Below are 25,270 nucleotides of genomic sequence, written 5' to 3'. Positions count from 1 at the left end.
TTGAGTGAGGCTGATGCTCTTCCTTCCCTAGGTCTTTCTTCCTCTGAGCCCTATGATCGAGCACGAAGCGACCCATGTGACGGAGATCCATTCTGCCAGAATCTGATGCAGGAGGACCTCCAGGTACATGTGTGGTTGGCTCCTGGGCACCTCCTGCAGCCCATTCCTCGCCTCCCTGGGAAGTGTTCCTGGGTGGAGGGAGGTGGTTTATGTATTTCTGGGTGCTCTCTGGGAGGGTCCACCAGGTCTGACCAGAAGCAAAAGAGGGTCAAGTGCAGTATTGGAAAAGGTGTTATGGGTGTGGGGGCAAGTTCTGACGTCTCTCTGCCCTCCTTAGAGTATCAGAAAGGTGGCAAGGGCCGTCCAGCCTGGTTCAGGCCCCTGAGTACAGAAGGAGCATAGGTGACCCTGTCTGCCCTTGTTCCACCCTTACCACCTCTTCTTGGGCCCTCAGAGGCACTTGGAGTGTCTGAGAGACCACCATGTGGGCTTCCTTTCCTGACAGGACGAGCTGCTGACCAAAAGTGAGGGGCTGCGCATCACCTGTGGGCTCTGTAAAAGGATCATCCATACGTTGAAGTCACTGGTGGGATCGCAGCTAAATGAGGTAAAGTGGGTTTGTGGTCATGTAGCTGGCAGGGGCTGGGTGGCCCCGAGCGCCTCTGTCCTGGGCTGTTGCTGAGGGTGGGGATAATCTCACCTTGGGCCAGGACTTCTTAGACAAGGTCTGAGCCCCTCACATAATGCGCTTCAGGGAATCCTGTGGAATGTGACATACTGGGAGTGGGAAAGTGGGCACATGCACTGTGCGCCCGGATTTTATGTTATTCTCAAAGGAAAGTTTTCCCCAAGGGGAAGGGACCTTACCTGCTGGCCTAATGTTAGAGCTCCGAGAGGCTATTCCAGAGGGTTCTGGGCAGTACTGATAAATCCCAGATCTGCCTCTCCTGGCTGCGTGCTCGTGCAGGTGCTTAGTCTCAATTTTCCTATCTGCGGCATGGGATGCTAGAAATCACTGGCTGGTAAATGCCCTAAACCCTTTAAATAAGTCCAAGAGTGAAACATCCTTAGCTCCACTTCTGACACTGAGAGCATATTTAACCAGTGGCATGTTACTACCAAGGACCATTGTTCCACCCTCGCTGCTTCTAACCTGGCACTGCAGGGTTTCCCTCAACTTAGAAAACTCAGATATATTGTCCACTGAGATGGCAATAGAAGACACCTCAAAATCAAATCAGTCAAGGTCAGAGCTCTGACCCTCCTCACCTGCCTCTCAGGTGGAGCCCTGCTAGGTGAAACTCCAGGTGGAACCCCTCTTGGTAGAACCCCCATTCTGTCCTGGACCCAGGAAGCTATGTAGCAGAGCTTTAATGTGGGTCTGGCAGCCATGGGCCTCATTCTCTACCCGAACGATAGGGACAGGTGTGCAGGGGGCTGAGACCCTGGTTGGGCCAACTGTCCATCTCTCAAGAGCCCCTGCTGGTCAGACTGGGGGTTTGAGGAGCAGGCACCGGGCCTGATCTTGTCTCTGCTTCCATGGCCAGTGGGCCACCCAGCACTCTTGTGGCCAGAGCTGCCCAGAAACAAAGGGTGGCAGAGCTGGACAGGGCTGGCTGGATTCCCATGTCTGCCCTGGCATTGCTGTTGCAGTACACCATCGCACAGGCTGCAACCCATGTGTGCGGCAAGATGGGACTATTGAGAATTCCCTGCAGTTACATCATGAAAAGTTCTCTCCGTATCATCACGGAGGACCTCATAGAAGGCAAAGATGCCCGTGACATCTGTGTGGACCTAAAAATGTGCAGATCTCGCGCAGGTAAGTGCGGAGGTGACAGCAGCGACTCCTTCCTGAGGGCACCAGCCTCCCCCAGCATGTGCACCTGGTTTAAAAATACACCTGTCACAATCAGGTCATATGTGTCCCTCCAAACTTCCTGGTGATGGTGCATCACTCCTCCTATTCCCAGCACAGAGGGTGAGGAATGGTTGGGTAGGTGAGCTTGAGCTAGAAATACTTGAGAAATACTCATTAAAAGTTGGGACTTCAGAGACAAGCAATCCTGGAGTAAAATCTGATCTTCACTTTGTCTGAAATGTGTGACCTTGGACAAGTCGTTTAACCTTTCTGAATGTCTGTTTCCTTATCTTTGAAGGGGGCAATTGTACCATTTCTGAGTTTGGAATCAGGATTGAATGAGATGATATCAAACAGGCTTGTCACCAAAGAAATTGTTTTCAGATCGTGATATTCAGAAGATCAGAGCCCAAATCAGACTCCAATCCCCAGCCCAGCTGGGGTCTCTCGGGACAGGAGCCAGGGCCACATTCTTTCCTATGATCTCAGAGGCCAGCGAGCTGGTTTTGGCTATCCTGATGGGCAGAGAGGGCTCTCTGGGTCTATTCCTTCAGGGCCACCCAGCCTTGCCTGGGGAAACAGGCCACACTGCAGGAGAAGGGGCTAAGAAGGGGCTCATGATTGGCTCTGGCAGCCCACTGAGCACTCACTCATGCTTTGGGACTTGAAGCTGGCAGATCTGAGGCCCCCAAGTAGTGTGAAGACCCTGACTTTTCCTTTATTGGAAACTGTGGCTTTTGCCTTCAGAGCCCCATGATCTCACTGGCTCCTGACTGATTGCTAGGATGTGACTCTGGGTATGCTGAGCAGAGACTGGTAACTCTGACTGGTAACCCCTTTTTCCCCTGAACACCCTCTGAACATGCCTACAACGGTCTCTTCTCTCCAATCCAGGTCCCATGTGAGCCTCCACCTTGGGGAAGACCATGTAAATTCCAGCAACCTCTGCCAGCTCCTTCCTTCCTAAAGCCAGATTCTACCCTCCAGTCCCTCTCACCTAACTCCCACCACTGACCTTGCCCTCTCAGGAGAATAAAATGTCATGGAGGCTTAGTCACAGCGTCTTTTCCTTTGGCAGAGTTGAGGGGAGGTGCTCAGAGCCACACTCGGGTGACTTGCCTTCATTCAACAAATATCCGTTGGGTGTCCACACACTTTCTAGCTCCTTGGACCTAGTGATGAGCAACACAGACTCAGCAGCTTTCACACATTACAGTCACCCCCACTCCCACACCCCCATGGGAGGTTCCCCTTTCTGAGGATTTACTTTTAGTTACTGGTGGTCCATGAGGGTAGAGCATATATACAGTAGTATGTTTTGAGAGAGGGCCCACACTAACGTACTTTTTATTTTTTTATTTTTTATTTTTTTTTTTTTAAGATTTATTTATTTATTATTTATTTATACAAGCACTGGGTAGAGTCAGAAGCGCGGGAGGGTGAGAGAATTCACCAGAGCCAGAGCGGGGAGCAGAGCAGGCAGAAGGACCGAAGTACACTGCTGAGGGGAGCAGCGGGCGGCAGGAGAGGTCTGCGCGCCATGTGGGACCCTCCTCTGGTGGCCGGGGAGCAGCCGGGGATCGAACTGGCGCTGCAGAGGCTGCGGGCAGCTTCGCAACCCAGCGCTCAACCGCTGCGCCACTGGGGAGGCCCCTAACGTACTTTTTATTAAGACATTTTGTTTTATTGTTGTTAATGTCTTACTGTGCCCATTTTGGAAACTGAGCTTTATCATAGGTCTGCATGCATAGGAAAAAAACAAAACAAATCATGTCAAGCAGAGTATAATCCTCAGTTTTAGACACCACTGGGGTCTTGAAAGCTATCCCCTATGGATAAGGGAGGACTACCTAAGTCATGAGATATGTAATTGAGCACTCGCCGAACCCACACTTTAATCTAAGAGGCTGGGGTACAATGGGATATGCCCCCAGAAGCTTCCAGACCAACTAGGGAGGCCAGCAGATTAGAGTTATCTTTGTTATGAGCAATAGAAGCCCATCTTGGCTTACCCAAGGTAGACAACCTTCTTTTGGTCTTTTGGGGAACATATTATCTAGGCTTTTTTGGGGGATGTAAGCTTATTCTGACTTAAATAAAAAAGGTAATTTATTAACTCAAATGGTCCAGAAATGTACAGTGTCACCAGAACTCTGGTCCTGCTTTCAGCTTCTCTCAGTTCTTCCCATCTCTGCCTAGGGAAACTGACCTCAGGCTGGCTTCCTTCTTGGCAGCTGAGATGACTGCACAGGCCAAACTTTACATCTTCACGGTATAGCATCAGAAGGGACAGAGTTCTTTGTTAGTCTCTCCTCTAGTAGATCGCTTGGAAGAGAAAGGGATCTCCTTTCCCAGATGACCCAAAAGACATCTCCTCGACTCTTCTTGGCCTGTGTGGGTCGGGTGATCTCTTGAACCAATCACTACGCACAGCAGTGTGGGATACATTCATTAGCATAAGTCCAGTCAGTGTGTACCTCTGAGGTTGAAATATCACCCTGCCTTGATTATTGGTTAAGAATGGACATGACGAGCCTCCCCAGTGGCGCAGCGGTTGAGCGCTGGGTTGCGAAGCTGCCCACGGCCTCTGTGGCGCCGGTTCGATCCCCGGTTGCTCCCCGGCCACAGGAGGAGGGTCCCGCATGGTGCGCAGACCTCTCCTGCCACCTGCTGCTCCCCTCAGCAGTGTACCTCCTTCCTTCTGCCTGCTTTGCTCCCCCCTCTGGCTCTGGTGAATTCTCTCACCCTCCCACGCTTCTGACTGTACCCAGTGCTTGTATGAATAAATAAAAATAAATATTAAAAATAAATAAAAATAAATAAATAAATCTTTTTTAAAAAAAAGAATGGACATGACAATTTGGGAAAAGTTTGTCAATCAAACATATTTATAGCTGCAACTTTAATGTCTTTGTTAAATCTGATATCTGGTTCCTTAACAGGCAGTTTCTATTTCCTGGGTTTTTTTTTTTTTTTTCCCTTTCCTCCTGTTTGTGGGTTATTCTTTCTTAGTTCTTTGTATGCATTGTAGTTTTTATTGGAAACTGGGCATTTTAGATAATATATTTTAGCAAATCTAGCTACTGGTCACTCCCAAACTTGCAACCTTTGTTTGCTCCTGTACTGTTTAGTGGTTGGATTATTTTAGTCCCTCCACCTCCCACAGTGTGAAGTTGCTGATTTTGCATCTTAAAGGATACAACACCTTTATCACCTTGTGCTGACACTGCTTTTGGTAAGTCCCCCTTTGATAGTCTATTCTGCTAACAACACCCATTTGTTAAGCTCACACATTTCTGGTTGATTTTTATTGTTTTCAACAATGTTGCAGGGCATGCATTGCTCAAGGGTGGGAACCAATAAAATTCAGGCCCCTCGGCAGGGAATAGACTTAAGGTCAGTGTTGACTTGTTCAGGCACATGGAACCCCCTCCACAGTGCTTTCCCCATTTCTCTCTAGCAAACTAACTAACCTGTAGCTTAGCTGATAGAGCCAACAAAACTATCAATCTCTTTTTTAGGTTTATTTTTTGTAATTTTTAAAATGTTCTAATTTTTACATCATTGAATACTATCAATCTCTTTCCAAATATCTTTCACCACCACATCTACTGTTTTGAGAGCACTTTCAGGTTTGAGCCTTTTCACACTCTTTTGCCAATGACTTCGTTCCTGGAAGGAGGATTTGGAGCTCCCTGTTGATGACCTCCTTCCTAGAGAAAATCTCTGCGCACACTCTGGTGCTGGAGATGGGGATGATGACAGGCAGACCTTTGAGGGATGCGCCACCTCTAGGAGCTGACTGCTCAGTGCCAGTCAGATAGTCAACAAGGGACTTGCAGTCGGCCCCTCAGGTCTTCTTGTCTTGACTCTTCTGGTGGTAGTTCCCCACCCATGAGTTGAGATTAGAGGAAATTGTGCATGCAGAATTTTCAGTCAGGTCTTGCTCATTGTAGAACAGTAGTTCCTCTAGTGGGGACTGAGCAGAAGACAGCCCTTCTTATCTCACTGCACCCTGGACTTCACCTCACCAGCAGATAGGCTGGGGGGACATTGATGTGGGATAACTGTGTTTCTGATTATAATTTCCTCCTACATGTTGACTCTGAAATTTCCTTTACAAATGTGGAGACTGAGGGATAGAGATATTAACTATATCTAAAGCCCCGTAGACTTGGATGCCCAGGCAGCCTGGGCTATGTACCTCCCCACACAATGCTGCCCTTCTCCAAGGGATGAAGGCGCCGGTTCCCTTGTATCTTGGGGTAAATGTCCATCACAGTAAATTACCTGGGAACATGTCACTGAGGATCAGTAACACTGAAGTTCTTTGCGCACAAGGGAAAATGGGCAGGAGCACTAAAACAAGAAACTGACTGTGCTGACCATTTTCTCCATGCTGTGATGGTGTGAACGTGACTCTGCAATGTTCGCAGCATAAATCTGAGGAATGAGCAATAGGGGTTAGGTATATCTGGACTTTTCTTGTAAGTTGAACAAACACTTGAAATTCTACCCCTCCCTTCTCTTTTCATAACAGGTGGCATTATTTGTCATGTGAACTCAGGTTTTCCACGTTCTGATCAGAAGTTACCAGCCGGCAACGGTTAGGGCTAGCACATTATATAAACTTCTCTTTCTTTTTTTGGTTAAGAATCTTGGGACATTTATTTTCCAGAGGTAGATCCTTGTAGTTTACTTAACAGACTTCCAGAATGCCGCCTGGGTCGGCAGGAGATGGGCCCTGTCCTTGGGCAATGTTCTCAACTTTTGGCCTTTGAACCCCACACTGGACTCCTCTAGGGCGGGGAATGGGAAAATCCTCCCTTAGGATAAGTTGCTGGATCAGCAAGATTCATCAGCACCAAATAACAGACACTGACTCAGGAGCTGATTAAGAAAAAGGAAGTGAGGGCCAGCCATGGATGCCAAAGGTGGGAGGAATGGCCTAGAACTGAGCTTGAACAGACAGGAGCCACGCCACTTAGAGGGTCTTGGCAGCGGTGACAGCTCCAGAGTTTGGACCAGATGCCGTCATTGGGTGAAAATTTCCACCATCTCCCTGTCCTTGTGCTTCTTGCTCCAAAGCCAGTTACCCAGGAAAGTGAGTCCAACTGGTTAAGCTTGAATCAGACGCAGGAGACCAGCCTTTGGTTGTTCTAAGTTAGTGGGTGAGAAGCCAGGCGGAGGAGACTTGGTGGATCCTTTTGACTTATTTAGTGGGAGGATGGATTCCTGGATGGATCACTGTGCACCAAGATTGTACACAGTAGATGACAGACAATTCCCCAAAGAAAATTAGAGTGATGTTAAGAAGGAGGAAGTGAGGTGATGTGGCAGTGTTAAACGTCCAGCTCAGTTTGCAATGCCAGAAGCTGCTGTTCTTGTGGTGTTTCCAAAGGGATGACATCTCAGGTGGGAGTCAGGACTGCAGACTGCAGGTTCAATGGCTTATTCACCCCTAGGATGTGCTTTTCCATATACCCAGGCTGAGAACCTTGAAGTTACTTAACAGACTTCCAGAATGCTCCTGGGTCAGCGGAGATGGGCCTTGTCCTCAGCAATGCTCTCAACCTGGTGGTCTACGGCACAGTGTAAGCCATGGGGGCTGCATGGATTACTAGTCAGAGCTAAAGTCCCAGAATTTGTGGGTGATTATTTAAAAATATCTTTACAAGTTTAATGCTAAAATAATGTCACTCTATGAAATTCTGTGTTAAATGGGAAAGATAGTTGAGGTGTGCCGCTAAGAACGTTGGAGGTATTGTCAGAGTGTGTTTGGTTTGTGAATGTCAGTTGGGATAAATACTCTTTCCATTTTACACATGGACCCCAGGCCAGTGGGACCCAGGTGAAGGGCTAGAGGGGAGTATGGGCTGGTCCAGAGACTGAAGGCTCAATCAGCTGCTTTGAAGATGGACCCAAAGGAGTCCAATGTAACCCCAATTTTTTGAGTATGAAGAGATTTTTTACAATCAAAAGATTTTATGGAGATCCACATGATAAATTTAATACCTTTCATTATGTTAATTGAGAAAATTCTAGAACAAAGCTAATTAATATTTATTACAATAACTATTAAACATTTCAATATTTCATATTAAATGTATAAATATCTTAATATTATTTTAAATATTTTATATTTCTATTATATCACAATATTTTATATTTATATATTATTTAATATTTATATTTTAGGTGTATTTTAAATATTCAATATTTTAACAAAATAATACAATTTTAAAAAATATTAAACAAAATATTCAGATTATGTTAATATTATATCTTATAAGGTAAATAATCATGTTAAATAATGTTAATAATTTAGCTAGTTATCATGTTCGATGACACCTTTACATGAATTTATAGTTTATTCGAAATAGCAGGTACATGTCTTTGGAAAATGTTTTATATGTATGTTAAAACTTTACTGGTCTAGGGACGGAATTTCTGGCTCCCCCTGCAGGGGCTTAAGCTGACTGAGCAGAGCAGGCAGCGCGGGGATGGTGCTGCTGGAAAGCGAGCAGTTCCTGTGGGAGCTGACCAGGCTTTTCCAGAAGTGCCAGGTGTCGGGCAGCGACTTCATCACCCTGAAGAAGTATGATGGTCGAACTAAACCTATTCCAAGGAAGGGCTTGGTGGAGGGGTTTGAGCCCTCTGACAACAAGTGTCTGTTAAGAGCTACTGATGGGAAAAAGAAGATCAGCACTGTGGTGAGCTCCAAAGAAGTGAGTAAGTTTCAGATGGCTTATTCAAACCTATTGAGAGCTAACATGGACGGTCTGAAGAAGAGGGACAAAAAGATCAAGAGTAAGAAGAGCAAAGCAGCACAGAGATGGACACCCGATTTCCAGCTTTCACCAATTAACCACTGAATTGCTGTTTTTCCTTTTGGCCACAGGCTAGATCTTTGGTTCCCCTAAAATAACTGTCCTTATGTGAGATAAGAGTTATTCTGGATGAAAGAAAGGCTTCTGTGTTTACAGGGTAGTTGTAAGACGCCAGTTTGTTTTAGATGGCTAACTGATCTCTGTTGCGCGGTTGTAAATTCCTGGATGATAGTTTAAAGTCTCTGTCGCCATCTGTGTGAAGAGCAATGTATCATCATTAAACCTGTATATCAACATCGGGAAAAACAAACAAACAAACAAACAAACTTTACTGGTCTAGTTCCTGCTGTCTGCTTGGGATAGAAACACTTGCATGAGCTGACTGCCTTCATGGACTTTGTCCCCCAGCACCACAGACTAAATCTGATAGGATCAGGGAAGCCTCCATCCTATGATGGCCTGGGGCACAGCAATTACTGGGCCCATCAGAGGCCTCCCTCAGGGATTGGAGCTGACAGACTGGAGGGTGTAGGCTGCTGAGAGTTAGTTTCAGGGCTGCCATATGAGTTGTCAGCAAGTTGGAGTTATGAAGGACAAGAAACTATAATGAAGCAGTTAATGAAAATAATATTAATAACATTTTTGGTAATAAAAACTAACTTTTGGTTTTCATTGTCTATATGCCAGGCTCAGTTCTAACTACTCTGTGATATTGTCTCATTTAGCCTTCATGGAGACTGGAAAGCCCTGGCAAGTTTCCAGATAAGGAAATTGAGGCACAGAGAGACAGTAAATAACTTGGTCCAGACCCACAGCTAGGAAAGGGCAGATCTGGATTAGGTCTACACTGGGCTAGCCCTTGCTGTCTCCTGCCACTCAAGGGAGCAGAATTTGCTGCATTAGGATGGTGACAAGTAACATGACTCCCTCCTGCCCCTTGATTTCCTGAGTCTGAATATCTGACTCTGTGGCAGGACTAGCACAGGATTCTACCCTGGGAGTTATCATCCTCTCCACACTTCTCGAGCCAGTAGAGTAGCTCTGCTTCTTGCCCTGTGAAATGGGGGGCAATGAGAAATGTAGCAGACCACGCAAGGCCTAAGCTTGAGTTAGCTCAGGAGGACAAGTTAGGGCTGTGGGAAATTTCCAGGCCAAAAAAAAATAGAGACCTTGTTCCATCAAAAATGAGATGTATGTACCGTTATTCCTGAAACATGGGCTGTATGAAACGTTCCACTGCTTGTAACAGCACAGTTTGGCTTCTGTACCCCTGCTTGCTGTGGCAACTGCAAACTCCAAGGTGCGGTTTTTGGCTTTAAAAACCCTTATCACCCCACCCCGCTCGGGGCTGCTCCCACAAGAGGGACAGTCACCCTCTGGCTAATAAAGGCTTTTTCTAAATTTGATTTAGACTCTAGGCTGTGTCTAGGGGGAGACACTACAACATTTTTGTAGGCCCCAGCGAGATTGCTTCCTAGTACACGCCGAGGCAGCTTTCCCCCAGAGCGGCTTTAGACACCCCTCTGAGGGAACATGAGACCAGAACTGTGCCTTTTGCCTTTTGTTCTGCAGATCTGAGTCTCTTGAGTCTTGGTGTCCTCCGGAGGTGAGTTTGTGTATGAGCGCTCTCTGGTATTGGGGACTCAAGTGAAGGCTGCACGCAGCATTACTTCCAGAGTCCAGGGACAGTAATGAGATGTCATTGCCTCCTGTGGTAGATGAACCCCTGTGCCTTCTTTGGTTCAACTGATCCATCGGCTGACCAGTTGGTTTTTGTGTGGCCACTTGTCTCTGTTTTTTGTCTCTTGTTTGTCCATTTTTGCCGTCTATTTCCCTTTCCTTTACAGATCGGGAACCATAGAACTTCCAGAAAGGGAGAGATGGTTATAACCTTCAGTGTGCATGTATGTGAGAGACAGAGTGGTTTGTGTTCCACAGACCATGGAAGAACAGACCTCCATGAAAGGTGAGGCAGCTTGCATCCATTGGCAGGACTGGAAAAACCCTAGAAACCTGGAGAAGAGGAAATCTAGGTAAAGTCCGGTGAGACTGTGACTTTGATGAATCCTCATGGATTGGGTATTAGAAAGCTCACTCCAAGCCCTGTGGCATTTTCAACAAAGCCAGCAACATTCTGCTTGGTTATTCTGCCCTAAGAGTTTATGCAAATATAAGTGAAATTATTTAAATTAGATTTGGTTTACTATTTTACAAAACTGGGATGAGGGTAGAGAAATTATGTCTCAGTAACTATATTAGTCTCTGCTCCTCTTCAGTTAGGGCTGTATCCTAAATGTTATCTTCTTGAGAAAGAAAAAAGTAATCCTATTACATTTAGGACTAAAATATGTTGCATACCTAATTACAGCCACACTGCCACCAAAGCCTTAACATCATGTCGGAAACTGTGGCACCAGCAAGTTTAGGCCTTCCATGAACTCTTGTTCAAGATCCAGGGATAGGATGTCTGTGAGTAAACACTGAACAAGATGCTTCAGCAAAGGCCCTGGGACATGTTTGTCGGGTAACTGAATACTCTGAGACCTCAGAGAGGTGTGAGTGTTTCTGTTCATTTCAAGATAGAGCCCTCAGTGCTTTGGGATCCTCAGGGTTCCAGGGGATAAAACCCAGCTTTGTAGCCCTGCCAGAGATGGCCACACCCTGCAGGTGCTGGGGCAGTGCAGAAGGAATAGCACCTACCACCAAGCATCTGACTATTAGGTAAAAGAGTTGAAGTCATCGTTGGAGAGTAATTTCTAAAGGTATGAAGTCCAGTCATGGCTCACATGGGCAGAATATGGATATATGTCACCCCCCCCCAAATTCATGCAGAGACTGGTATGCCCAGGGAAGCGTGGTCAATAATGAAAAATCTAATATTGATAAAGACTGGCAGGAAGTATACCAACTTGTTGGTCATGGTGATTTTTTATTTGATTTATGTGTGACCATTACTTAGTTTTTGTACTTTAAAAAATGTGCTTGAAAACAATGAAAGAAAAGAAAGGAACACTTCTCCCCCTCCTCAAATATACTAGCAAATAAACCAACTATATAGTTTGTTAGTATAGACTTTGTCCTGTCTGGGTTGTGTGGTGAAGCAGGCTGGTGTGAACCATCAGTACTAAGGGAAAAAAAGAAGTAGGAGTCTCCAATCATGGAGTGTCCAGCTGGGAAATAAAATTCCAGAAAGGTGGGATCAGTGTTTCCAATCCTGTGATATGAGGTAAGAGGGCAGTGGATGTGACAAGGGTCAGGTACTGGGACACCCAATGACAGTAGACAACATGCAGGTGAGGCCAAAAGGGAAGCCAGAGTCATTTAGGTTGTTTTGGGATTCAGGTGATGGGTCGGGCAAGGGAGAGAGAGGGCTGAGTGGGTTTTAAGTACAACATTTGGAAGGCCTGCGGATACTCATCAGCCATAGAAGTCAAAGATGGAAGTTGCTAATGACTTTGGAGCATCTTAAAAGGAGGGGACCTCTATAAGGGGTGGTGTTGGGGTGGAAGAGTTATAAGAAGTAATGTGAAGGAGAGCAAAAGATGGTTTAAAATGTGGTATCAAATCATTAATTTCTTGCAACAGAAGCCTGGGTAAACGTGGGCTCCTCTTGCAGCCTGAGAACTTGAATAAAAGGTCATGGGCAGCTCAAATGAGGTCTGATAAACTCCTTGAGAAACTACTGATCTCTTTTTTGTCATACTCTGAACTATGACTCAAATGGTGGTGGCTGTGTAGTCAGGAGTGTGTCTCATAAGTAACAAGGAGAGGGTTAAGAGCCAGTCCTCCCTCATCTGTCAAGACACAATGCAAGGCATGCCGGTCATTTCTCAACAGCTAATCAAGCTTCTGGCTTGCCAGACTGCCCAGGCACCAAAACTGGCCCTTTGAGTGAGCTAATGCATGAATAGTCTAGCATTATTTTTGAAGGCATACAAGGAAGTGCATCCAAAATGGTGAGAAAAAACTACACTATTGAGGGTCTTTCTAGTCATCCATCCATCCATCCATCCATCCATGCATCCATCCATCCATCCATCTTTCCTTCTATCCACCCACCCAATCCATGCATCCATCCTCCCCATCCATGCACCCGTGCATCTATTCATCTATCCATCCTTCCAAAAGAATGCAGACACCTATGCTTGTTTTTTGATTGCTGTGATGGTTTCGCAGGTTTCACAGGTGTCTACATGGATCAAAACTGATAAAGTTATACACTTTAATATATGCAGGTGAGTATACTTTAATTACATTGCAAGAAAATTAGAAAAAAAAGAAAGATAATTCCTGTGTATCAGTAGGTCAAAATTGCTAACAACTCCAACATGGAGAATGGGTAAATCACGGAACATTCACACAATGAAATAATTCGCAGCTCCAGAAAGTAATGAACGCCTCATAGCGACGACTAGGTGGGTGAAACTCACACTCGTTGAGGTTGATTCAAAGAAGTCAGACACTAGAGAATACATTCTATATGTTCCTATTTATACACTTATCAAAACGAGAAAAAATGGAACCCTGGAGTTTAAGAGTATGCGCTCAGATGGAAAAACTATAAAGAAAAACAAGACTGTGATTATCATTAAGGGCGAGGTAGAGAGGGGAGGGGTCGGACCTCAGGGGCCCTGGCAGGCTCTTGACCTGGGAGGCAGTTACATGGGTGTTTGCTTCATAATAAACGACTGAGATGGTAAAGCAGAAAAGGGACCCTCCAGCTGCAGAAGCGTTAGTAGAGGCTCAAGCTGAAAAGAAAAAAGAACAGGTGGATGGTCTGTGTCTGTATGTGACGGTGAATATGTGTGTGTTGGCGGGGGGAGGTAGGAAGAGGAGGCAGGGGCACTTCAAAGAGATTCAGAGCATGAGAAAGACTTGCAGAAGGACTGTGAGCCAGGGAAATCCTGAGCTGCTCCAAGCTTAGAATGACCCCAAATACCAGCCAGCAAGGCAAAGGAAACCCCAGTCCTACAACCACACGGAATTGAATTCTCCCAACACCCTGAATAAGCCTCGAAGTGGATTCTTCCTAGACACGAGCCAGTGACTTGATCTCGCCCTTCTGGGAGCCAGAGGAAGCAGGTGAGCCCACCCAGACTTCTGACTGAACTGTCAGGCAACAAATGGGTGTTTGGCGATGCTGTGTTTGTGGTAATAATTAAGGTAGCAGGAGAAAATTAACAGTCATAGAGTGATGTGGTTGATAGAAGTGACTTCTAAATCTCTTCATTAAGGGGGATCCTTGAAGACAGTGCTGGGGGTGGGGGGCAGGGGCTTCTGGGAGCAAACCAGAGAAAATTTAATAGAGCACACTGAGGGGCTGCATTATCGACCCACTTGGACCAGGGGAGTGGAGGGAAGGGAGGAAATTTGACCACTTGAGAGTGTAAATCACCTCTGAACCCTGATCTACTCTTCAAAGGTACAGCCATATCCTTGTTGAAAACAAGCTTTGAAGCTCAAACCATCTTCAAAAGTATAAGGGCTTGGGCCTCCCTGGTGGTGCAAGGGGTTAAGACACAACCTAAGAAACTGTCCACAGCCTCTGCAGCATGAGTTCAATCCCCCCACCCCCACCCCCCAGTTGGCCAGGGAGCAACCTACCTGGCCCAGCAGACCTCTCCTGACTCAGCCTGCTGCTCCCCTCTGCAGTGTATTTCAGTCAATCCACCTGTTCTGTCCCCCATTCTGTCTCTGGTGAATCCTCTCATCCCACACACCTCTCGCCTGTACCCCAGTTCTTGTATGCATAAATAAAAATGAATCATTAAGGCAAAAGTAAAAGGACAATTATTTGAAGTAGCATGAATAGTAGCCAGGTGGAAAAAACAAAAAACAAAAACAAAAAACAAAAAAACATGATGAGCTCAGGGGAGAGATTTGTTCCTTTTGTTTTGAGCTCACAGTTTAACTAGAGTGGAATGAATGGGAAACTGAAGGATAGACCCACTCAGATAGCAAGGAATCCTAACAGCTGAGGTCAGAACTTCTGACCAGAGGTTGTAAAAGCCATAAATAAAATCATCTTTCCAGAAAATGACAGGCAGTGACTTTGGATGTCTATGTAGAAAGACTCTGATAAGAATAAACGTTCTGTGTCCTCTGATGTTGCTAGATAGCTGGATCTCCAAAACCATAGGATTTTTATTATCTTAACAACCTTGCATTTAGGTATCAGTCATTTAAAAATTGAGATATGATGGACAAAAATTTACAGTAATTTCAGGTATACATGTAATAATTTGATGCTTATTTATACTGAGAACTGATCACCACAGTAAGTCCAGTTAACATTCATCATCACACAGTTACAAATTGCTTTCTTCTGATGAGAAATCTTAAGATCTGCACCCTTATCAACTTTCAAATATGCAAAACCGTATTATTAAGTACAAACAACATGCTCTGTGTTACATCCCTAGAACTTATTTATATCTTATGACTGAAAGTTGGTGCCTTTTGACCCCTCCACCCATTTTTCCCACATTGTCCTTCTGGCAACCACCAAACTGTCCGATGAATTTTTTTTAATAACAAAAAATATTATACTAAAACATAAGACTTACCAAGGCTTCTAGACAGGCCATCCATAATGATCAGAAGAGTTTTCTTGAAAGGAGGATTTTATACTTGGCAGTGAAGTCGCAGTAGTATCAGTCAGGGCTGGGATATTTGCTGGATGTTTCTTGTTTTGGTTCAAACAGTCAAGCTTGCCACCTATACCCATGTTAGATAGGGAGTGGGGGGCATATTCTAAAGGACTGGCTTGCTGCACTTACCTGATGCAGTAGGCTACCATCAAAGGGAAAATGAGCCCATAACTTTAATATAAAACTACCTCCTCCTCCATCTCAAAAAATAATAAAATAAAAAAACCCCTCAGCCCTGCAGCTAACCCTGACAAGTACCTTCATTCACAGAGCTTTATACTTAAACCATGATGCGGGAAATGGATAAAAGCAGATGGGCCCCTGTTAGAAATGTTTGGAAACATCCGGATGATATTTCTAGCCTCTGCTCATGCTTTATCTTAGAGCAGTGCATCAGGACAAGACAGATTTACTAGTGAACATTTAATCTCTGAACGACTAAAGATGTGTGGGCTTTTATTCTGCAATGCTTCCAAGACTGTGTCCATTAAAATGAAAACAGGAAAGGAAGAAGCAAAGCCCACTTGATGATCAGATGGATTTAAATATTATTCAGGGTGCATAGCCTCATCCATGCTCTAGCTGTTTCTGTGGCTTGGGCTTTGGTCTTCCACTACTCGGCCACATCATCACCGAATGGATCATCTGGGTTGGGAGCATTTAAACTGAACTGTTGGTTCTGAACTGTGCTGTGGGGGCTGCCATTGGTTATTCTTCTGGAAGGAATAGTTCAAGTTCAAAATTTCTTCCCTGAAAGGGAAATCCTGGGGGCCAACATGACTATTCAAAAATAACAGGCTTTGTTTTCATTCTGGTTCTGCTTTAATGCTGGGAACTGGTTCTGCCAGCAAATGCTGGGTTTGATACTCACACGAGCAGCCTGGCCATCTTGTTAGATCTTGAGTTTGGCCTCTGGTCTCTGACTCCATTCACTTCATGCACAGGTTCTTTTGTTTCAGAGACCACATATAAATGAGAGCTTATCTTTTCAGTTTTACCTGTTTTCATGCCATCATCTCATTGTAGTTTTAATATACAGTTGTCTCAAGACTTATGATGATAAGCATTTTTCCAAACCTTTATTGACTATCATTAACTTCCATTGGGCAGGACGGAATTGTTTTAACTGTTCAAGTGTTGTGCCCATTTTAAAAATCAGTTTGCTTTGTTGTTGTTATTACTGGGTTGGTATTTGCTATAATAAATCATCTGGAAACAGAGTCACATTTATAGTGACTTGATTTCTGACCAGAGTGTCAAAGTATTTCAAAACAAGGAATGTCTTTTCCACAAATTGATGGGAAACAACAGCACTCCAACCCAGCTGTTCTGAGGACAGAACCAAAGGTAGAAGTTGAAGGTATAAAATTCCTAGAAGTAAACAAGAGAATTTCTTCATGACCTTGAAGATATCAAAACGATTTTTAAGAAGACAAAGAAACAATAACCTTCATGTAGGAACTTTGGGGACCTGACTTGACCAGTCCCTGGGACTCCATGAGTAGGAAGATGGCAAGATCTACCTACATGTTCTTCACATGGGAGCCCAGATGCTTGACCACTCAATGCCCCCCACAAAGACTTCCTAGAAAAGGTGGTTTTAGCAAGTCCCCCACAACAAAGAAAGATATGAGTCTTCTGGGACCTTTTCTGCTTCATTAGTGTGGGTTCACGCAATTGACCAAAGTGTCCAGAGCAGAGGACACCCACTGATAGGAGGAGGAACAGTGTCTGGATGTTAAAGGGAAGCAGTTCTGTGGGGTAAACCTAGAAATAGAGGCAGTTTTGAGCAAGTGAGAACTTGGACTCACTCTGGAGTCAAACGGGCTGGGTAAATCTCTCAGCGTACCCTGCCCTTGCTGTGTCTCCTCAGGCAATTCACTGGACCTCTCTGCCCTACCATGACCGCCTAGGCTCTCCTCCTCCTTGTCTCTGTGCTCCTGGACACCCCAGGTAAGGCCATTCCCCTCAGCGTAGATCCTGACAGCTCCTTCCACACCCATTTTCTTGGGCTCAGTGAGCTCTGAGCACGGGTCTGTGGGCACTCCAGGTCCCTGGGCCCTTCACCATCCTCATGGCGGCTGGGTCTTTCCACAGATCCAGATTCAACCCCAGTGAGCTGGTCAATGGGGAGAGACAGCCCGAGCAAGGGTGTTCTGGTCCCAACTTTGTTGGTCATGCTGTGTGGCCTGAGAGCTGCCCCCACATTCCTGTTTCCTCTGTGGGTCTGTGTCTCTTTATCTGTGTCATAAAGATCGTTGGTCCTCATCAGTGTGTGTGACGTTTTCTCTGGACCATACTGACTAGGATTATGGCAGCAGGGCTGGTGAATGAATATCATTCAAGACTCACTTTCTGTTTCACATACCCTGTTCTATCTCAGTCTGTGGGGGTTCAGTGTGACCTACAAGGGCCTCACTAAGAGTAAGGACACTTCTGGAAGGAAGTGTGGGTTGGGTTGGGCCCCTGACATGAATTCTTTTTGGAATGAAAGAAAAATGGAAATCTCTTGATGGAGATGAGAGAAGCTTTCTTTTAGCTCAACACCAAAATCTGTGTGTTGTTGTGAGCGTGTATATTTGTGTGTGAGAAGACAGAACAGAAAGAGACAGAGAAGAGGTATAGAAGTGGCAGAGGGTAGTCTTTTCCTTCTGGTTTTCCAGAATGAACTGGAAAGCATGCCTTTGCTGCTGAGGATGGGTTGAAGCAGACCACAGCAGAGTGTGAGGAGAGGCTTCCTGGAGGACGGCTTCTGTGAGGCCCTACTCGTGTCCTGGGTCCTAGTCACCCTTTGGCATCCCTGTCATCCAGAAGAACTAAACTATTCATCCTGTTTGACCTGTTGAGTGAGGCTGATGCTCTTTCTTCCTAAGTCTTTCTTCATCTGAGCCCTATGACCCAACACTAAGCGGCTGGTGTGGTGGAGATCTGTCTTGCCAGAGCCTGATCCAGGAGGACCTCCAGGTACCTGTGTGATTGGCTCCTGGTCACCTCCTGCAACCCCTTCCTCGCCTCTCTGGGAAATGTTCCTGGGTGGAGGGAAGCGGCCTATGTATTTCTGGGTGCTCCCCGAGAGGGTCCTCCAGGTCTGACCAGACAGCAGAAGAGCGTCAAGTGCTAGATTGGAAAAGGTATAATGGGTGTGGGGGCAAGTTCTGACGTCTCTTTGCCCTCCTAAGAGTAGCAGGAAGTTGGACAAGGGCCGTCCAGCCTGGTTCAGGCCCTAGAGTACAGAAGGAGCATAGGTGACCCTGTCCGCCCTTGTTCCACCCTTAACACTTCTTCTTGGGCGCTCAGAGGCTCTTGGAATGTATAAGAGACTACCATGTGGGCTTCCTTTCCTGACAGGATGAGCAGCTGACCAAAAGTGAGTGGCTGCGCATCACCTGTGGGCCTTGTAAAGGATAATCCAAAAGTTGAAGTCACTGGTGGGATCGCAGCTAAATGAGGTAAAGTGGGTTTGTGGTCATGTAGCTGGCAGGGGCTGGGTGGCCCCGAGCACCGCTGTCCTGGGCTGTTGCTGAGGGTGGGGATAATCTCACCTTGGGCCAGGACTTCTTAGACGAGGTCTGAGCCCCTCACATAATGCGCTTCAGGGAATCCTGTGGAATGTGACATACTGGGAGTGGGAAAGTGGGCGGACATGCACTGTGCGCCCGGATTTTATGTTATTCTCAAAGGAAAGTTTTCCCCAAGGGGAAGGGACCTTACCTGCTGGCCTAATGTTAGAGCTCCGAGAGGCTATTCCAGAGGGTTCTGGGCAGTACTGATAAATCCCAGATCTGCCTCTCCTGGCTGCGTGCTCGTGCAGGTGCTTAGTCTCAGTTTTCCTTTCTGCAGCATGGGATGCTAGAAATCACTGGCTGGTAAACGCCCTAAACCCTTTAAATAAGTCCAAGAGTGAAACGTCCTTAGCTCCACTTCTGACATTGAGAGCATATTTAACTACTGGCCAAGGAGCATTGTTCCACCCTCACTCCCTCCTACCTGGCACTGCAGGGTTTCCCTCACTTAGAAAACTCAGATATATTGTGTGCTGAGAAGGCAGTAGAAGACACCTCAAAATCAAATCAGTCAAGGCTCTGAGCTCTGAACCTCCTTACCTGCCCCTCAGGTGGAGCCCAGCTAGGTGGAACCTCCAGGTGGAACCCCTCTTGGTGGACCCCCCAGTCTGTCCTGGACCCAGGAAGCTATGTAGGCAGAGCCTTTAATGCGGGTCTGGCAGCCATGGGCCTCATCCTCTACCCGGAAGATAGGGACAGGTGTGCAGGGGGCTGAGACCCTGGTTGGGCCAACTGTCCATCTCTCAAGAGCCCCTGCTGGTCAGACTGAGGGTTTAAGGAGCAGGCACGGGGCCTGATCTAGTCTTTGCTTCCACGGCCAGTAGGCCACCCAGCACTCTTGTGGCCAGAGCTGCCCAGAAACAAAGGGTGGCAGAGCTGGACGGGGCTGCCTGGATTCCCATGTCTGCCCTGGCGTTGTTGTTGCAGGACACCATCGCGCAGGCTGCGACCCAGTGTGTGGCAGGATGGGGCTATTGAAAAGGCGTTGCAGTTATATCTTGAAAAAATCTCTCCGTCTCATCTGCGCAGAGCTCATAGAAGGCAAAGATGGCTGTGACATCTGTGTGGACCTGAAAATGTGCACAGGTAAGTACAGAGGTGACAGCAGGGACTCCTTCCTGAGGGCACCAGACTCCCCCAGATGTGCACCTGGTTTAAAAATACACCTGTCACAAGCAGTTCATATGTGTCCCTCCAAACTTCCTGGTGATGGTGCATCACTCCTATTCCTGGCACAGAAAGTGAGGAGTGGTTGGGCAGGTGAACTTGAGCTAGAAATCCTTGAGAAATACTCATTAAAAGTCGGGATTTTGGAGACAGGCAATCCTGGGGTAAAATACGGTCTTCATTTTTACTCAATTGTGTGACCTTGGACAAGTCACTTAACCTTTCTGAACTTCTGTCTCCTTATCTTTGAAGGGGCAATTGCACCATTTCTGAGTTTGCAATCAGGATTGAATGAGATGATGTCAAAAGAGCTTGTCACCAAAGAAATGTTCTCTGACCATGATATTCAGAAGACATCAGAGTCCTAAACAGATTCCAATCCCCCAGCCCAACCAGGGTCCCTAGGGACAGGAGCCAGGGCCACATTCTTTCCTGTGATCTCAGAGGCCAGCGAGCTGGGTTTGGCTATCCTGATGGGCAGAGAGGGCTCTCTGGGTCTATTCCTTCAGGGCCACCCAGCCTTGCCTGGGGAAACAGGCCACACTGCAGGAGAAGGGGCTGAGAAGGGGCTAAGAAGGGGCTCATGATTGGCTCTGGCAGCCCACTGAGCACTCACTCATGCTTTGGGACTTGAAGCTGGCAGACCTGAGGCCCCCAAGTAGTGTGAAGGCCCTGACATTTCCTTTATTGCAAACTGAGGCTTTTACATTCAGAGCCCCATGACCTCACTGGCTCCTGACTGATTGCTAGGATGTCACTCTGGGTACGCTGAGCAGGGACTGGTAACTCTGACTCCCTATTACCCCTAAATACCCTCTGAACATGCCCACAACGGCTTTTCACTCCAATCCAGGTCCCATGTGAGCCTCCACCTTGGGGAAGACCACGGAAATTCCAGCAACCTCTGCCAGCTCCTTCCTTCCTAAAGCCAGATTCTACCCTCCAGTTCCTCTCACCTAACTCCCACTACTGACCTTGCCCTCTCAGGAGAATAAAATGTCATGCAGTCTTAGTCACAGCTTCTTTTCCTTTGGCAGAGTTGAGGGGAGGTGCTCAGAGCCACATTTACGTGACTTGCCTTCATTCAATAAATGCCCATCATGTGTCCCACACACCTTCTAGCTGCTTGGGATCTAGTGGTGAACAAGACACTCTTAGCAGCTTTTACACATTACAGTCATCCCCACTCCCACACCCCCATATGAGGTTCCACTCTCTGAGTATTTATTTTAGTTACTGGTGGTCCATGAGGGTAGAGAATATATGCAGTAGTATATTTTGAGAGAGGGTCCACACTAACATACTTTTTATTATGACATACTGTTTTATTGTTGTTAATCTCTAACTCTGCCCTTATTATAATTGAGGTTTGTCATAGATCTGCATGCATAGCGAAAAAAAAAAAAAAAAACCCATGTCAAACTGACTATAATCCTCAGTTTCAGGCACCACTGGGGGTCTTCGGATAAGGGAGGACTACCTTAGTCATGAGATACTTAATTGAGCACTCGTTGAACTACACTTTAATCTAAGAGGCTGGGGTACAATGTGATATGCCCCCAGAAGCTCCCAGACCAGCTAGGGAGGTCAGCAGGTTAGAGTTATCTTGGTTATAAGTAATAAAAGCCCATCTTGGCCTACCCAAAGTAGACAACCTTCTTTTGGTCTTTTGGGGGAACATATTATCTAGACTTTTTTGGGTGTTGCAAGCTCATTCTGCCAAAAATTAAAAAAATAATAATTTATTAAATCAAATGGTCCAGAAATGTACAGTGTCACCAGAACTCTGGTCCTGCTTTCAGCTTCTCTCAGTTCTTCCCATCTCTGCCTAGGGAAACTGACCTCAGGCTGGCTTCCTTCTTGCAGCTGAAATGTCTGCACAGGCCAAACTTTACATCTTCACAGTATAGCATCAGAAGGGACAGAGTTCTTTGTTAGTCTCTCCTCTAGTAGATCTCTTGGAAGAGAAAGGGATCTTCTTTCCCAGATGACCCAAAAGACATCTCCTCGATTCTTCTTGGCCTGTGTCAGTCGGGTGACCAACTTGAACCAATCACTATGTCCAGGGGTGTGGGATACACTCATTAGCATAAGTCCAGTCAGGGTGTATCTCTGGGGCTGAATTGGGGTCACCCTGTCCTGATCATTTGGTTAAGAATGGACATGAAAGTTTGGGAGGATTGTTGCTGGAAGAGGGGAAGGTGGATACAGGCAAGGAGGAGCATTCAATCAAAAAAAAAAACAGTTAAAGGGGGTCTCGATAGTGAAATCTAAACAAATTTGAGGATCTAAAAGATCATGACAATAACATCTTGTAACTCATAAGTAAAATATAATTTATGAATTCATATAGATAAATATGTATTATACATAAATAATAAAAGTAATGAAAATATCCTGTAAAAATAAAATAAAAAATAAAAAAGAATAGAAAAGAAAAATGCTTCTTTATAGTAGTCAACTGATAAATGTAGACAGTGACAGTGTAAATCTCCATAAAATATTTACCAATATAATAATAATTAATAAATTCCATTATTTGTGAACTTGATAGTAGAGAAACCTCCAGACAGGTGATGAAAGTTAATGTCACCACTAATGGCAATAGTGAACATCATGGATCTCATGATACAATGCACTGAGAGGGACATATTTTTCGGGTGTCTCTACCAAACATGCATAAATCATGAGGAATATCAGACAAATCCAAACTGATGTTCTACAAAGTAACTGGTCTGTATTATTCAAGAATGCCACCCCCATGGAAGATAAGGAAAGACTGAAGAGCTGTTCTAGGTAAAAGGAAAACTAAAGAGATAATTTAAATTTTAATTTTAACACATGATCCTGGTTTGGAGAAAGACATATGAAAGATTTGGTTGTGTTGTCAAATTCTGGGGTTCCTGGATTAGGATTTCCTCTGTTCTTGACCATGGTGTGAGAAGAATTCACAACCACGTCTTTAGCAGAAACAAAAGTACAGTTTATTTAGAGACAGGATAAAACAACACTCAGGGAGGGCTCCCTAGGTGGGTAGAGTCCTTGGCAAGAACAACTGGGCAGAAACTGTGGGGCCTCTGACCTTAAATGATGTGCGGGAGTTGTGCATTCTGTCCCTTCCTGGGGTGCACTGTGCAGGTGCTGCTGGGGTGTAGTCTATGGGTCCAGGTAGCAGTTTGTTAGTCACTCACTCCCCCTTCTAAGGTAGTTTTACTGGCCCTCGCAGTAGGTTGTGGCTAAGGAGAGGATTCGACCTCAGTTGCCATGGTGTCAACCAGCTCTGCCCTTCCTTCCAGAGGCGGGGAGCACTTGGGTTTTTTGTCTGGACACTTCTTGTCCTATTTAGGGCAATTGCCTTACCATCCAGAAACACACCAATTTTCAGGTTTTCCTCATTCTGGGTGCTTCTTGTTCTCCTTGGGCTTTGTCGGCCCGTCTGTAGGTTGGTGGTGGTGGTGGTGGAGGAGCGGGGAGCCTCCCTCTCTCCCTTCCGCATTTTATCACCCTGGCAAATGTTTCCTGGGGTCCTGGATATATTTGGCCATTTAATTTTCTTTAGGCATCACCCTCCTTGCCCTAAATGTGTAACATTAAGGCAGTCTTTGAAATGTGACTGGAATTTGTGATTATACTATTAAGGCAATGTTAATTTCCTGATGGTTATACTGGGTTTTGTATGAAAGGATTTTTTTTCCCCCTCCCCATTTCTAGGAGTATCCTTCTTGTAAGTAAATACAGCTAAAATATTTAAGGTGATGACAGGGCATCTTGCGTGCCATTTATTGTCATATCATTTAGAAGAAATGGAAAAATTACATATAAAAACACTATGAGAAGGCACATATCACACACGCGTGCTAATATTTTAACAGTGGGGCAATCTGGTAAATTTCTTCGGACTCTCTATGTATAGGAGGATGTTATCTGCTTATGCAGAATGTTGTATGTTTTCCTTTCTAATCTGAATGACTTCTATTTAATTTTCTAGCTCATTTTTTTTGTTTTTTACTAGAATCATTAGCACAATATTGAATAGAAGTCACGAGAGCAGACATCCTTGCTTCTAATTGTTCCTAATCTTTTGGGGGAAAGCACTTAGTCTTTTATCAAAGGATGTTATCAATTCTGTGCTTTTCATAGATACCCTGTGTCAGGGGAGAATTTCCCTTCTATTCCTAGTTTATTGAGTGTTCTAGCATAAAAGGATGTTGAATTTTGTTCAGTGATGTTTCTGCATCTATTGAAAAGATAGTTTTTATTTTGGTTCTACAGATATGGTGAATTTTATTAGTGGATTTTGGGGTATTAGATCACCTTGCCTTCTTGGATATTTGGTCATGGTTCATAATTGTTTTTTACGTGTTACTGGATTTGCTAGGATTTTCTTGAGGATTATTGCATCTATGTTACAAGAGATACCGGTCTGTAGTTTTCTTTCTTAAGATGTCTTTTCTGGCTTTAGCATCAAGGTATCCTCTTCTAATTTTTGGAAGAGTTTGTGAAGAATTGGTATGATTGCTAGAATTTATCTGTGTGTAAGGACTGATCACAAAAATCTACAAAGAGCTGATGAGACTCAACAAAACAAAGAAAATAATCCAGTCAAAAAATGGGCAGAAGAGCTAAAAAGAAACTTCTCTGAAGAGGAAATGCAAATGGCCAACAGGCATATGAAAAAATGTTCAACATCACTTGTCATCAGGGAAATGCAAATCAAAACTACCATGAGATACCATCTCACACCAGTGAGAATGGCACATATTAAAAAAATGAGCAACAACAAATGTTGGCGAGGGTATGGAGAAAAAGGAACTCTCCTGCACTGCTGGTGGGAGTGCAAACTGGTCCAACCACTATGGATAGCTGTGTGGAGATTTCTGGACCTACTAAACATAGAGCTTCCATATGATCCAGCAATTCCACTCCTAGGTATTTACCCAAAGGACACAGAAACATCAATTCCAAAGAGCACCTGCACCCCTATTTTTATAGCAGCACTGTTTACAATAGCTAAGCTTTGGAAACAGCCCAAATGCCCAAAAATAGATGACTGGATCAAGAAGATGTGGTACATATACACCATGGAATATTACTCAAAAAAGATAAACACATGCAATTTGCAGCAACATGGATGGCGCTGGGAGGGATCATGCTCAGCGAAATAAGCTAGAAAAAAAAGAAAAATACCGGATGGTCTCA

General features: G+C 45.3%; 1 protein-coding gene across 1 annotated transcript; it reads left to right on the top strand.

Annotated features, from left to right (window-relative positions):
• Window positions 1–8,343: 8,343 nt before the first annotated feature.
• On the top strand, window positions 8,344–8,736 carry LOC311171758 (signal recognition particle 14 kDa protein-like; the record flags this gene model as incomplete). The annotated part of the gene is made up of 1 exon (XM_084234817.1): window positions 8,344–8,736. The coding sequence occupies exon 1, from the start codon at window positions 8,365–8,367 to the stop codon at window positions 8,734–8,736; it is 372 nt and encodes a 123-aa protein (XP_084090943.1). The 5' UTR covers window positions 8,344–8,364.
• Window positions 8,737–25,270: the final 16,534 nt, after the last annotated feature.

The sequence above is a fragment of the Talpa europaea genome (assembly GCF_964194135.1).
Source record: "Talpa europaea genome assembly, chromosome: 6".
Classification (NCBI taxonomy): domain Eukaryota; kingdom Metazoa; phylum Chordata; class Mammalia; order Eulipotyphla; family Talpidae; genus Talpa; species Talpa europaea.
Note: the sequence above shows the minus strand (reverse complement) of the source record. Positions and strands in the feature narration are given on the sequence as shown.